General features: G+C 40.5%; 1 protein-coding gene across 1 annotated transcript in view; it reads left to right on the forward strand.

Annotated features, from left to right (window-relative positions):
- Nucleotides 1–5,433, forward strand: part of LOC108788805 (synaptotagmin-like protein 2) — a 76,422-nt gene extending 70,989 nt beyond the window's left edge. Inside the window, exons 16-17 of the mRNA XM_018558658.1 lie at nt 2,836–3,041; nt 4,951–5,433. Coding sequence (XP_018414160.1) covers nt 2,836–3,041; nt 4,951–5,096 — 352 coding nt within the window. The 3' untranslated portion in view covers nt 5,097–5,433. The remainder of the gene's footprint in view (nt 1–2,835; nt 3,042–4,950) is intronic.
- The last annotated feature ends 10,221 nt before the right edge of the window (nt 5,434–15,654 follow it).

Raw genomic sequence — 15,654 nt, forward strand, 5'->3', positions numbered from 1 at the left:
AATTCAAGTTGGGCCAACTGAATTTTTTTAAACTGCGTATTAACCTAAAAACACATGTTGTCATAATTGTAGCAATTGGGTACATGTGACTTGAAATTTTCTCATAAAAACTAATTGGAGCAACTTATTATTTCTGAGTACTCTACTTAAAAACGTGTTTAACGCCATTAATTAAGTGGGTGGTAAATAAAAATGCATTTATTTCTAGCAGAAAAGCTAATTATCTCTATGCGATGTAGTTTGTGGCTTCCACTTAATTTTACCAGACATTGTCACAACTTAAAAAAGCTTGATGCAAACTGTTGCGTAAATTTTTTTTGTTGAGCCAAAACATTATTTTTTAGAGGTGTAATTTGTATCGCCTGATTTCTCCTTACATTATTACTTAAGTTGCATATTTTAAGGCAGCTTGGGGAAGTCTGTTTTTTTTGTCTATGCGGCTTCTATATTTTTCACTTTCCATTCAGAGTCTTGGCGGTTTTATTGGATGGTTCTTATTTCGATATTGCATGCCTCTGGCTATAGGATGAATTTTTTGATCAGGAAGTCTCAAAGGTGGCCAACATTCCGGTTTAAGATTTTTTTTAAAATGTGTTTTTTCACAGTGAGCCATCGATTTTATTTAAGTCAATATTTATTTGCTGCAAGCAAATTATACACAACTCTAATTCCTTCATTAGACGTCGGAACAGGAAATAAATATATCCATATTTTACCCAATAATAAAGAAAAATAAAATAGACTACATATCTCATCTGTATTTGTTGGTGCTTTTCTATATAATATATACCTGTATATGGTTTTATAATCCTCCCACTGAAGTGAAATCCGGATCTTATTGAGGTTTCTGAGAATTCCCTCCATGTTTGCTGAGCTTGTTGTGTCAGTTGCACCGTGGCAATGTGGTTTTTTTATTATTTATTATAAGTACTATTTTAGTAGAAATATTTTCTTTGCACATTTCCACCACTGCCATGGCTTGCCAGCTTCTTCTGTAGTAAGTAGAATTTGCCAAAAGTGTTATGGTACAGTGCAATTGGGCAGGCCATTGAGTTCAGTGGGCTGCCTAATGCATGACAATCGCACAAAAGAAATGTGTGCACCTTTTTAAAAAACGCACCACACCAAAATGCAAAGTACTTTTGTACGGGTGGCCTGGTCAGCCTGGTGAATTTGCCAGCTCCTTCTTGGTGACCCTCCGTGGTGGCCCTCGCTGTTCTCTGGTTGATAAAGGTACATTTATGTAATGCTGCCCCTTTTTCTGGGACAATGATTTAGGTTATATTTATTAATGTACTTGTAAACTCCTTGTTTGCTAAAGCACCGTGTATCATAAACAGTTGCCAGTTTTTAAAATATAACTTTTTATCCTTTTCTCATGCTTTGTTGCGTCTAAGCACTGCTGATTTCCCACAGCCACATTCCAGCCCCTTTTGTCTGCATGTATTCCAGAAACTGCTTTTTCATATTAAGACGGGTTTCCCCAATAGTGACCAGTGATGAGGCTTGCCTTGGTGCCAAGTCAGTTCTCCCAAGCTCCCTCAGAACTGTGACCACCACCTCCTCCTCCCGACTCAATTAGCTGCGGGGAGGTGCATTCCCCACCCCACAGCTATAATCGCAATGAAGATCACCAGCACTCGCAAATGGAATCAATGCAAAAGTTCTTTTTTATTGTAGAATAATGTCACGTGTCATACAGCCAACGTTTTGGAACCGCGCAGGGTCCCTTCATCAGTGACACTATGCCTGCCCTGATGAAGGGACCAAAACGTTGGCTGTGTGACACATGTGACGTTATTCTACAATAAAAAAGAACTTTTGGATTGATTCCATTTGCGAGTGCTGGTGATCTTCATTGCTATTATCATTGGAGCTGCACGGCGCCATCCGTGGACATCACTGCGAGCACCATTTCTACATCAAAGGTCCTGATGGCTGTATGGGGTGCAGGGGACATTTTCTGTTGATCCACCCTACAGCTAGCCGTCAAAAAGGGGTAGGGAATGCTCCCGCCGCAACTGCCACCACAGATTGAGGAGGGGATGGCAGTCAAAGTTTTGAGTGAGCTTGGGGAACTCTGTTCACACCAAGCTCAGCCTCATCTCTAATAGTGGCAACAGTAGAACATGCCTTTGCATTGTCCATTAGCCTCCATGGGGAGAGACATGGCAAGGAGACGATGCAGGACAACAAGTGGGAGAAAGGGACAGAGCGTTGTCACCCTACACAAGGATCCTTTTGTGGCAGGATCCCCACGATATTGTTTTAGTGAGAGCTGGGAATTTTAAAGTGTTAAAAATTACTTCTGAAATGACTTTAGCATATTAAAGGTTATATGAGATTGTGGTGATTGGGTTTACATACAGAGAAGTACTAAAATATGTTTTCTGGAACTGAGTAGATGTGACCATCCATAGAACATTGATTCTACTCAGCTTGGTCCACACTTCCATTTAAGTTTGACTTTCTTGATTTAAAGGACTGCAGATACAATTTTGGATATCATAAATCACTGCTTGCTAATTGCAGTAATTACTGTCTATAGAATCAGAATATAAGCCTACTGATTGGGCAGCTCCACCAGAATATAATCCTACTGATTGGTCAGCTCCACCAGAATATAAGCCTACTGATTGGTCAGCTCCACCACTATATAAGCCTACTGATTGGTCAGCTCCACCAGAATATGAGCCTACTGATTGGTGAGCTCCACCAGAATATAAGCCTACTGATTGGTCAGCTCCATGCAGTTATGTCATGTATTACAAATCCGTCCACTTTTAATCATGATGTAGATTTCTCATGGCAAATATTCCATTTCCCCTCCTATAGTTATGTATTACCTGACACAAGCAAGAAGAGTTACCAGAAGACTCGGGTCATCAAGAAGGATTCAAACCCAGTGTTCAACCACACCATTGTCTATGACGGCTTCCACACTGAGGACCTTAAAGATGCGTGTGTTGAGCTGACAGTTTGGGATCATGAGAAACTCAACAATCATTTCCTTGGGGGGATCAGGCTTGGCCTTGGTACAGGTAGAGTATCAAAATGTTTTTCTTTAATAATATGAATTCACATGTAATGACAGATATTACATTTCTACTATTTGTTTAATTATATCACTGAAGACACAAACTAATGCAACTCTGCAGTTGTGCTTGCAGTGCAAGAATCATACTAATAGGAGGAGAAAGCAGAGTGACAGGGGTGAGCACATCAGTCTGCTGCTTCTTTCACTCTCTAGTCGCATGGTGGGAGTGGGGAGGAAACCTTTAAGTGTCACTGAACTGCAGCAGAGAAAAGTGAGGTCTCCTCCCCTGCTAGACAAGATTGTGGTGTGTGGCATTGCTGCGTAAATCTCAGCACTGGATGGACAGAAATACAAATTCTTTGTCAGGTAAAATCGCTTCTTTTATATGTAGAAAGCACAAAACACACACACACCGCTCCTCCGTGGCCCAACAGGGGGATGCCGATGAGACCATGTCCTCGTTCTGAATTCACAAACGCTTAAGCAAAAAAGACCCGGCCGCACTCTGGGTGAGGCTGGAATAGTTTAATGCAGATTAAACTATTAATCACAGCGGCATCGCTGTGTCCCGCCAAAGGTCAGCCCCACTGACGCATTTCACCTAATCATGGACTTAGGAGCTTAAGCTCCTTTATATGTATTTCATCTGTGTATTTAGCGGTTTGCATGAACTTCTACTTTGTGAACATGTGGTCAGACTTTGGACATTTATGTCATTACATATTCTTAACAAGCAGTGAATGCCCTTTAACACAAACCCTAACTGACCTCTATAGCTGCAAGCTCTGGATAGCAACTCATACTTACAATTCACTGCAGATGCACTGCAGTGGTTCAGGTGCTTCTCTTGGCAGCTCACTCTGCTCCTACTTTGACAGCTCCTGGTCTCTGTTTACATTCGATATTATAGTGCTGTTGTGTTGCAATGCCACTGCTGGGGGAGCAGTAGGACTTCAATGCTTTTGCTGTATTGATCACTATTGCTCCACAGTGCTTCCAGCTACAGTGGTAAGTGAGGACTTGTTTCAAGTCCTTGCACTGCTTGTTAAAACACATAAATATAAGAATGCCCATAGCCTGGCCACAAAGCCCATATTTGTATTTACTTTTTTAGTTGTGGACAGGCTAGTGAAGGGTTATGACCTGTGTGTGGTTTGCTGCTTCAAATGGGTAGAGAAGTAAGCACCACTAGATTCTTCTAGTCCCGAATAAGTATATTTCTTCATGGTTAGTACTAATGCCAGTGCATTTCAGCAGGCCTCCTTTATCATGAATAGAATAGAAATAATCTGTCAGGATTTAAATGAATATACTGCAATTAGTTAATGAAATACAATAAACTTTAAATAACAATTATGAAATAATTTAATGTTTTTAATTGCTGTCCGAGTGTCTGCTGGGGAGACTATAACCCTCTATTTGTGTCCTGGTCACCACAAATCATTTTTTTACCATCTATGTATTTCATGTACTCCAAACACAACAACTGCATGCTCTGTTGTAGATTTATTTTATTTGTTCTGGGTTGCAGAGGTGCACCTCACTGTATAGTATCAGTAGTCTAGTTGTATTCCTATATTTTTTTACTAGTGGTAGAGCTTATGGCTAGTTATACACATGTAGATCGGGCTAAACAAGAGAAATCACTTGATTCCTCCATCCATGCTAAACAGCGTGGGTGGAGGAATCCTTCTTGCTGGCTATTGTTTCACATAATCTGGCTCTTTCGATTTTTCAATCAATTGTTTTAGAGTCGGGTGTTACTGACCGTTTGAATTTTGGCCGATTCACCAGGAATGGGAAATTCGAGCCGTGTATGGCAACTTAACCCAGAGTCCCCCATTAGTTCAATGATAACACAAAATCTCCTCATTCGTGTAATACTAATACTTTCTTGCCTTTTGTGTCTCCAGGTTTTAGTTATGGTATTGCTGTGGACTGGATGGACTCTACACAGGAAGAAGTGGCCTCCTGGCAAGAAATGATGCTAACTCCAAATGAATGGATTGAGGGATCACTGCCCTTGAGATCTTTAGCTGGAAGAAGGAAATTCAAGTAAATTGCTGAATGTCGTTGTTACTTTGTGGAATCAAGTCTACTTTAGGGACTGAATGAAGAGCAGACAAACTGGAACTTTTTTGTTTGTTTGCCTGGTACAACTTTATTTGTTTTCTCCACTGCTGGACAGTTTGTCTCGTGGAAAAAAAATCTTTCAATGCTAAAGCACTTTATTTTGGATGTACTGCAAAGCTGTTCCTGAAGTTCACCCTGAGGGTAAGACAATTGGCAGCACATTTATTTTTGTAATAGCCTTCCGCAAGGAGACAACGAACATGAAGAGTACATTTCATTGGTTACAAAGAGTGTGTGGAAGACCTAAATCGAGCTATTTACATATTTCAACCTAAAAAAATAAACCGTTGAAAATGCCTGTAGACGACAAAAGATGGACGACTTGATTTGGACATGGGAGTCATGGATGGTGTATTAATACATGCAATGTTAGCCAATGAAGTCATGGTACTGTTCCTGTGGGTGAGGACTAGCATTGCCTTGGACTCTATACTATAATGTTGTGTGGCAGGAGAATTCCCATCAGTCCTAATGACAAATCATACCTGTAAAAGTAAATTAATTTTAATTACGGAAAAGATATCAGTCACTGCCAGTGATTTACAGAAAAAAATACAAACTCTTGGGTAAAAGTGAAAAAGGTACATTTTTCAGTCTGTGGGTTTAAAATAATATATATTGGTCATGAAATCAAATATATGGTTGCAGAGGGCGTCTGTGTTGCACCTTGCATTGTTTTGAAAAAAGTAAATTTAATTATTTTTCCATTTTTAACTTTACATAAATTGTGTTTGTGTTGCTTATTAAGTGTAACGGGATATTGCATTCATTGGATGGGTTGGCTGTTAATACAAAGTATGATCTTGATAACATGGAACCAGTTCTGGAATTACTAAAATAGCATTTGCTGGTCTTGTAGCTTTTGATTGTGTCTTAGTGTAGCCTACATTATTATTATTATTATTATTATTATTATTATTATACAGGATTTATATAGCGCCAATAGTTTGCACAGCACTTTACAATATAATTTCCCGCCAAGAATTAGAAATGCTGTGCTTCTGGGCACCTACTATGATAAACTTGCTACAGCAGCAAGTCACATGGGAAGAAAAACTTATAAGGTAAATGCAGACCAAACCCTTTACTAAAGGGTTTACATTTCAACACTTTTTAACTTTTCAACACATACCATTTATATCCACTCTTATTGCAAATATATGCAGGTTTTAGCACATATATTGTTTGTAAAACATGTGTAACGTGTGTGTGTTTTTAGAGCTCATGGGGTTAGGCTTTATCTGATACCAGGCTCTGCGTTCAGGCCCGGATTCCCCACAAGGCCACCGAGGCCCGGCCTCGGGGCGGCAGGGCGCAGAGGGGCGGCAGCGGTGTCCTTGTGGGGAAGTTGCCCTCTCTACATTCAGTCCTGCTTTGTACAAGCAGGACTGAATGTAGAGTGAGGCAGACGATTTTTCGTTTACATGTGAAATCGGCGATGTCGCCGATTGGACATATAAACAGTGTGCAGCCTTCTCCCCCTCCCCCCTGCACTTACCTCTCTCCTTTGGTTCCGTCCTCCGCCGCCGAGTATTAGTGGTTCCAATTTATCGAGGACTGAAAGAGCCCAATAAAATCATCCCATCCATATAAGTACACATACCAAGATGATCTGTATATATTGTAAGATTGGACTTTCCTGGCATTTACAAACTTTGCTGGATGATGGGGTGGAAATAAATGTTGTGTGCATAGGCTTATCGAAACGATGCCAGGGCAAATGCGTGCCATAATGGAAGCTAAAGGCGGACCAAGAAAATATTTGTGTGTGACCCAGCACTACCAAAACATTGAGACTGCTCAAAAGAACAAGGTCGCACTAAGTGTGTTATTTTGCTTTTGATGTACGTCAATAAATAGACGTAATCGATTTATTATTGGAGTGCCGGTGTCTATTTCTTTTCTGCATTACTTTGACGGTGGCCATCCGTCGACTACTGAGCACCCAGGATACTTTGTTGGACGTGCGGTCAGGAGTGCAATGGGTACATGGACTGTGCTCAAAAGAACAGACACCACTGTGAAAAGCAGACACCCACAGTACTTTTGAGGTAGTAAAACATATACACTTGTTTTATTGGAAGATGTCAGTTTCACTGAGCTGTTAGTGGGATTATTTTACAGTCTCATTATAGTATTGAGAAAAAGATATCTATAGACCTATTTTTTCAGATGAACAAGACACTCTACCCATGTGCTCTACCTGCTGTTTCTGAGATATATTCTGAGATATATTGAGGGCTAAAAGGTTTCAGTGGTTTACTTTGCAATCAAAATTACCCCAAACAAAGGACCCCTCTGAGCAAAGTAGAAGGCCCAAGGTATTAAATATGGGTTAAAGTGTAATACTAGCACATCTCATAAAAACTGGAATACAGAGGATGATAGAATTTTTTTTGTAATATATTTAATATATTGGTGAGAAGGGAATACATTTCTGAATGTTTGACCATGCATGCACCACATTTGTCCATCAGTCAGTTTGTTCCAAAATCTCCATGTGCGACGAGCCACTCTGATCACTCTTCTATTGGGAACAGAGAAGATCAAAGTACCACACACATGCTGTTTTCACATACTGTCTCTGCACTGTGTCAGCATGGTCACATATAGTGGAAGTGCATGTGTTGGGGTGACATGTCACCCCAAAACTGGAAATGTCTGAACAAGGACCTTCATAGCAGGATTACCAGATATTATTTTAATAAGAGATGCATATTTAAAAAGATTGAAATGCGCTACCAGTATGCAGTATGTTACCAAAACTTTTGCAGATCCAATTTTTGTGGTGTGTTAGCAGCCCATTCAGATTTGTAGGCTGTCCTAACACAATGTACTTTAACATGCATGCATAAAACACACTGGACAGGATTGACTTGATGTGAAAGGGCCCTAATTTTATTTTTTGTAGTCCTGTGTGATTACCAATGAGTGAAAAAAAAAGTACAATAAGGAATGAAAATGGGGGGGAAATGCAAGAATTTGATAAAGTGGAAATCCAGCCCATATTTCTTTTCGCTTTATATAGTGGGAAAGGGTTACATTTCTGTCAGGTGTTTTCTGGCCCTTAAAGAGGATTTCCATCACTTCCTGTTCCAGTGATGGTGATCACCGTGACATGTGAGGGAAAAATCTGTTCAACAGGGACATTGATTGCAGTAACAAAAAGGAGTGGAAAAGGGGTTAATCTTCTGATAGGGACACAAATGGCAGCAAAAACGCTACAGAGCTGCTACCCAGTTCCCTTTCAATCAAAAACTAGCAGAAAAAAATGTTTTGGCTGAATACTATTTTAAGAAAAAGCGTAACAGAATTTTGTTAATTCTTTTTCCAGTTTTTGAAAGCTAAGAAGGTTATCAAGGGATGTTTTTAGTTTCTTTACTCTCCTCTCATCTCTTGCACAGCAGCACTCTGTTAGGCTCCATTCACATATGGCGTTTCCGGTTTTTACATGCGCGCATATTTTGTGCATTTGCGGCTATTACCATAGCCCCAAACGTGCGTAATCCGCCTTTAAAAACGCGCTTGTACTATTTTGCGGGACACACTGTTTTGTACCACGAAGATATATTATTGGCTGGGCGTGGATTGGTTTTTTGCCTCCAACACGTGGAGTTTCAGGGAAGAACAAGAATGATTTTATTTATTTATGTATTACAGGTATTTATATAGCGCTGACAATTTTGCGCCACACTTTACAGGGACCCTATCTTACATGTATATATGTATGCACACACACCTAATAGGGCTGATTTTAGACCGGAGCCAATTAACCTACCAGCATGTCTTTATAGTGTGGGAGGAAGCGAACCCAAACACAGGGAGAACATGCAAACTCCATGAAGATTGTACATTTTGTTTTTTTGCCTTCCTACCTCTGCATGTGGACAAACACATATCCTAAGTATACCACATAAAAACCTCATTTCAGGCATTGTAATACCTCTGTGTGCTTTTAATATACTGCATGTTGACCATTGTGCTGCCATAGTGCACTGCCTCGGTATTTCACGAAATTCAGCGCACTACCACAATTTACTACATAACCCTATTTTACCGCCTCCATGTATCCTCACTATAGCACATATCAGCCATAGTACTGACTTCACATCTTCACAATACCACAAAGTTCATTGTAATAGCTCATTCCGTCACTGTATCATAAACTGCCTAAGTATACTCGCTGTACCTTGTCATGGTCTTTGTACCTTCACTTTATTACATATCAGTCATTGTACTGACTTAGTAGCTTTACAATACTGCATAATAGTCATTGTACAGCCTCAGGCCTTCATGCATAGCTGATACTGAACACATGAACTGCTTTAGTATGTTATATTATTCCATGGCCATTGTACCACCTGAGCACCTACACCATGGAATACATTGTACTGACTAGGTATCCTCACTTTATCAAACCAGACACTGCTGCCATATTATATCCTTTGTCCCTATAAAACAAACAATGTTGCTCATAAAGTAACACTGCAACAGCTCCCTGTATAGTATTTGATCGTAAAAAATAATTGCTTCCAGGGTGCAGTTACAGATCCATCTGTGTACACATCTCTGCAATCATGAATTACATTTATCTGTCAACCTCTGTAAAAAGTCACCTTGCAATATATTAGCCATCAGGATGTTTCAGTAACCTTTTATATATCTAAGAAGTCATAACACCTATTACAGGAAATGAAAAAGAAGCTTTAATGATTTGCATACCATAACATAGCATGAGAAGAGTCTGTTCTATGAATATGCTTTAGGGAGGAATTTTTAAGTGTCTACATATCTTTGAGCTCTCAATACTGGGTTCAAATCTGCAGTTTGTGTTTCCCCGTGTATTATGTTTTCTCTAAAAAACAAAAACTTACTGGAGGGTTCATTGGCTACATCCCAAATTGCACATGGTTTCTATGACTGTTGTAGGGACATTACATTGTAAGCGCATCAGGAGGACAGGGATTTATGTGAATGGCTTGTATTCTGCAAAGCACTACGCAATGTGTTGGTGCTATATAAATATGAGAATATAGTCAGAGGATGAAATGAAAAAATAAAGTAGCCGTGCATTGCATCCAGTCAGTGGTCACTTTTCATTTTCTAACTAGTATTTAAACCTTCAGTTCCTCAGTTGATTTCTATAAACAACACCGCCACTTTCATTTACTCTTGGTTATGTAAATAAACCTGTTTTATATTGGAATGCATTTTAGAACACTTCAAAAAAGCATTTTACTTAAAGAAATCGACTGCGTGCTTCAAAAATGCAATTTGGTAACTTCCAAACAATTAGAGCTCATATTTTTATAAGCTTATTCAACTCAGGCTTGGCTCTTTTATGCTATGGGTACATTGTTCTTTTATTTGCTGTCTAGATCACACCCAGATAAACCAGCATGGCAAGAAAAGCCGGTCTTTGTAGAACTGTAGTGTACCGGAATCTCAAAGCAATGCTCTGCACTGCAAGGACGTGTGTAATAACTCAGAATGAAAGATTATTTTTATCCGGTCATTCAAGTAAAACTATTGAACATGCACATTTGTTTTCAAGATAATCCAGTTCTAATATTATGGTTTTATGCTAATACTTCCCCCTGTTATGATGCACTTAGAACGAAAACATAGTACTTTATTCAAAAACATAGTTTAAAATAGACCATTGTAAAAAGAAATGTGAAAGTGTTGCCTTTATAGACAAATATTTGTGTCAGCTGTGTAACCTGTATTGGAATAATAAGAACTGGAATCGGGGTCCAATTTATCTCTCTAGGCCTACTATCTTGTGTTGCCCACTTTTACACCAGTAGTAACAAACTTGAACATCAAACTTACACAATTGTTTCCAAGGCTATGTGGTGGTGAGACAGAATGGGACATTTTAAGCACTTTGGGTCCATAGGAGTCGGTAAACTATAATTTTATGTGACATGCATTGGCGGTGACAATGAAGACCAAGATAAATTGCACTGGTCAGAACCGCAGTCTGAAACCTTTTATTGAGGCCTGTGTTGACGGGGGTCTGTTTGCATCATATGGCTTTTGCATTGTCATGCAAGTCTATGAGAATGAAAAACCCACAAGAAGGATTTCAAAATGCAAAGCATCAATGTAACCTAACAGTCCTGCACTGTACATGATGATGCCGAGGGACCTCCCACAACCCAAAGTGTCAGGGAGGGGAGGAGAGCCCCGGAACGAGCAATAGGGTAAGTAATATAGCCTCTTCTCCTACCCCCCAGAGTTAATGAGCGTTTAACCCTTGCAGTGCAGGGGGCCCCACTGAAGGATTATTTTTTTCTATCCTGGAGTCAAGCTTTAAAAAAAAGAGATAAAAAAGCCAAAAAGAAAAAGCTAATTTTGGTTTTAGATAGACTTGGTTAACTTTCTGATTTTTGTACAGTTGTAGTGTTTTCTGGATGCCATCTGCAGCTCACTTTTTAGTTTCGCTTGCTACCTAGAAATTAAGGGCACCATTCAGTGGCAGACCTAAGGAACAAAGGGCCCTGGTGCAAGATTTTTTTTTGGCCCCCAAAAAAAAGAAACCACAAACACAGCGCTCTCCTCCCGCAGCGCTCGGCCGGCTATCATTTTCTCTCCTCCCCGCCGGGACACAGAGCAGCGCCCAGCGGGGAAGAAAGAAAGCAAGGATGCGCCGCTGTATCAGCAGAAAAATGGCACTTTCGGGATTTAGCCAAAAGTGCCATTTCCGGACGATATCTTTTAGCGGCCAATATATCGGTGCATCCCTAATATTTACAGCAATACAGAATGGTACAGGCTATAGGGGTCTACATATCCCAGCAATACTTTATATAACAATAGCATTTCTGTATAAAGTACTGCTGAGATTTGTAGTCCTCTATAGAGGGTCCCATTGTGCATTGCTGCAACAGTACTTTATACAACATTAGGCTACAAATAATAATTCTTTTAATGAATTATTTACCCTCCTTACCTCTTCTGGCCGGTCTTCTGTCTTCACCTGTTTCCTATGTGTTTTCTGTTTGCTGGGTCCTCACTGCCGTCCGAGGCCCCATGATGTGCCTGCAGGGCTGTCTTCAGTGCCTCCTTGTTCCGCAGCTCCCTCCTCACAGCGGCCGGCAGGCCCCATACTATCTCAGCCGGCGGACAGGCCCCCCATTTCAGTGCGTCGCGTGGAGTGTCAGATGTTAAGATCAGTATCCGCCTGCTGGCGGGCCCCTTATCTCTGTGTCGGGAGTGTCGGATGACACTGGATACCGATCCGGTGCTGGGACTGTGTTGCCCCCTGGTGCGCCCACACCGGCTGCACCGGCGGTAGTTCCGCCACTGGCACCATTACAGGCCCAGATTTTCTCTAGTGAAGTATTTGGCAGTGATGATTGAGTGATAAAAGTGCTTGTTCTCGCCTGCTATGCTCTCATGTATTTATCTGCATGTTTGGACAAATGGACAAAGAAAGAAATAAAACTGGAGCAGCTGCCAATAGTAACCAATCAGCTTCTCTCTTCAGTTTGTTCAATTAAGCTTTGAAAATGAAACAGAGAAACTGATTGGTTGCCATGGGCACCTGCTCTAGATTCTGTCTGCTCCAGTTTTTGATAAATGCACTCCATGGTTTCCATGATGACCATTTCCCAACAACACATTGCACTTGATACATTGCCTTCCATTTTCCTCTTCAGTTGAACGGATTTGAACAACAATCACCTTGTCTGGACAGACTTGGTAATGTATTACCCCAACATGTGTTGTTACACCAAAGCTGAAGGTCCTAATGAGCATGAATGGCACAAATCTCTGTTGCTGATAATGGATTGTCTGGGCTCCTAAAACAGAAGGGTGAAATGTACCTCACACAGATCACACCCTGAGCCACAGCTGGTAGAGGAAAGTGGCAAGGAAGAACTGGCTGCCCATCACCCAGGGGGACCCGAGCCTGGTATAGGTAAGGATGTCAACAAAGGATGTCAACAAAAACCTACCCAGGCACCAAGGGGAGGAGGGGCCCTACTATATAACAGACTTCAGGGCCACTTTAAACTGTGAAGAGAGTGATTGCACATATTATGAAGAAAGAAATTCCAACTTCTCACAATAAGCTGATCCTTTACAGCATCATAATAAACCTTTGTTTCCTCCGTTTTAATCGTTACACAACAGAACAGAAGGGTATTGTGTAGCTGAAAAATCCAACACATTTAAACCTGCTTCACTTATTCTCATGAGTGGAAATAAATGTTGCTTTCAAAGCGTATATACTGTATATATTTATATATATATATGTAAAAAAATATTAAGTCATTTGCTACAGCTGCATCCTTGTTATTTATAGTTTATATGCTACAATACCTACTTAAAAAAAGTCGGTGTGTGATAAAAACAAAATGCTACAGTTATCCCCCCCAGGATAGGTCCTTAAAGTGAATTTCCACTATTGCAGCCAAATTGGGATAACACCTATTTTATATTTGTTGTATTTTCCCAATCATATAGCAAAGGACTTCTAAAGTCCCAGCATATCCTCTCCTGTTATAACAGCAGCATTGTAATAGGAATACATACTGTCGTTGTTTTTGATAATACAATCAAATCTTACTTGAAAAATTTGATCCCCTGCAGATTTTGTAAGTTTGCCCACTTACAAAGAAATGAAAGGTCTATAATTTTTATCATCTGTGTATTTTAAATGATAGAGACAGAATATCAACCAACCAAAAATCCAGAAAAATCACACGATACAAATGTTATAAATTGAGTTGCAGTTCAGGGAGTAAAATAAGTATTTGATCCCCAAGCAAAACATGACTTAGTATTTGGTGGAGAAACCCTTGTTGGCAAGCAACAAAATGTTTCTTGAAGTTGGTTACCAGGTTTGCACACATCTCAGGAGGGATTTTGGTCCACTCTTCTTTACAGATCTTCTCTAAATCCTTAAGGTTTCTTGGCTGTCGCTTGGCAACTCGAAGTTTCAGCTCCCTCCATAAATTTTCTATAGCTTTAAGGTCTGGAGACTGACTAGGCCACCCCATGACCTTAATGTGCTTCTTCTTGAGCCACTGCTTTGTTGCCTTGGCGGTATGTTTTGGGTCATTGTCATGCTGAAAGACCCATCCACGACCCATCTTCAGTGTTCTGGCTGAGGGAAGGAGGTTCTCATCCAATATTTAACAATACATGGCCCCGTTCATTGGCCCCTCAATACAGCACAATCGGCCTGTACCTTTAGAAGAGAAACAGCCCCAAAGCATAATGTTTCCACCTCCGTGCTTGACTGTAGGGATGGTGTTCTTAGGGTCATAGTCAGCATTGTTCTTCCTCCAAACATGGCGAGTCGAGTTAATGCCAAAGAGTTCAATTTTGGTCTCATCTGACCGCAGCACTTTCTCCCAATCCTTCTCTGAATCATTTAGATGTTCATTGGCAAACTTCAGAGGTGCCTGTACATGTGCCTTCTTGAGGAGGGGGACCTTGCGGGCGCTGCAGGATCTCAATCCATGGTGCTGTATTGTGTTACCAATGGTTTGTTTGGTAACTGTGGTTCCAACTGCCTTGAGATCATTCACAAGCTCCTCCCGTGTAGTTCTGGGCTGATCCGTCACTTTTCTCATGATCATCCTTACCCCATGAGGCAAAATCTTGCATGGAGCTCCAGACCGACGGCGATTGATGGTTACTTTGTGTTCCTTCCATTTGCGAATAATCGCTCCAACAGTTTTGTTTCCTTCTCACCAATCTTCTTGCTGATAGTCTTGTAGCCCATTCCAGCCTTGTGCAGGTCTACAATCTTGTCCCTAATGTTCTTTAACACCTCTTTGGTCTTGCCCATGGTGGTGAGGTTTGAATGGAAGAAAGAGATTCTGTGGACAGGTGTCTTTTCTATACATAACAAGTTGTCATTGGGAGCACCTTCTTAATCTGTGTACCACATAACCAGTCTGTGGGAGGAGCCAGAATTATTGTTGGTTGGTAGGGGAGCAAATACTTATTTTACTCACTGAACTGCAACTCAATTTATAACATTTTTATCATGTGTTTTTTCTGGATTTTTGGTTGGTTGCTAATCTGTCTCTATTATTTACAATACACCTATGATAAAAAATTATAGACCTTTCATTTCTTTGTTAGTAGGCAAACTTACAAAATCTGCAGGGGATCAAATCATTATTTTCCTCACTATATGTAGGGAGTGCTGCCTTCTGTCTGCCCATCACTTCCAACAACTCTTAGATTCCCAGTGTGCTTTGCATCTCTTCCCCTGCTTCTAGATGTGATGCAAACTTGATTTCCCTTCATTTTCCATCATGCATTGCTTCCAGCAAGCTATGGTAATGTTACAGTGTTCAGACGCTGAGTTGTAGTTCAGACAGCAGGCTTAGTTATAGTGGTGACACAAGGAAGGGCATATTCACAGGGCTAAGCGAAATGGTGTCACTGCTTTGAGCAAATACATCCTATGGGCATCTTCAGTAAGTAAGTTTACAGACTTCTAGATCAATATG

This window comes from Nanorana parkeri, unplaced genomic scaffold (genome assembly GCF_000935625.1).
Source record: "Nanorana parkeri isolate BGI_ZX_2015 unplaced genomic scaffold, ASM93562v1 scaffold352, whole genome shotgun sequence".
In the NCBI taxonomy this organism is placed as follows: Eukaryota; Metazoa; Chordata; class Amphibia; order Anura; family Dicroglossidae; genus Nanorana; species Nanorana parkeri.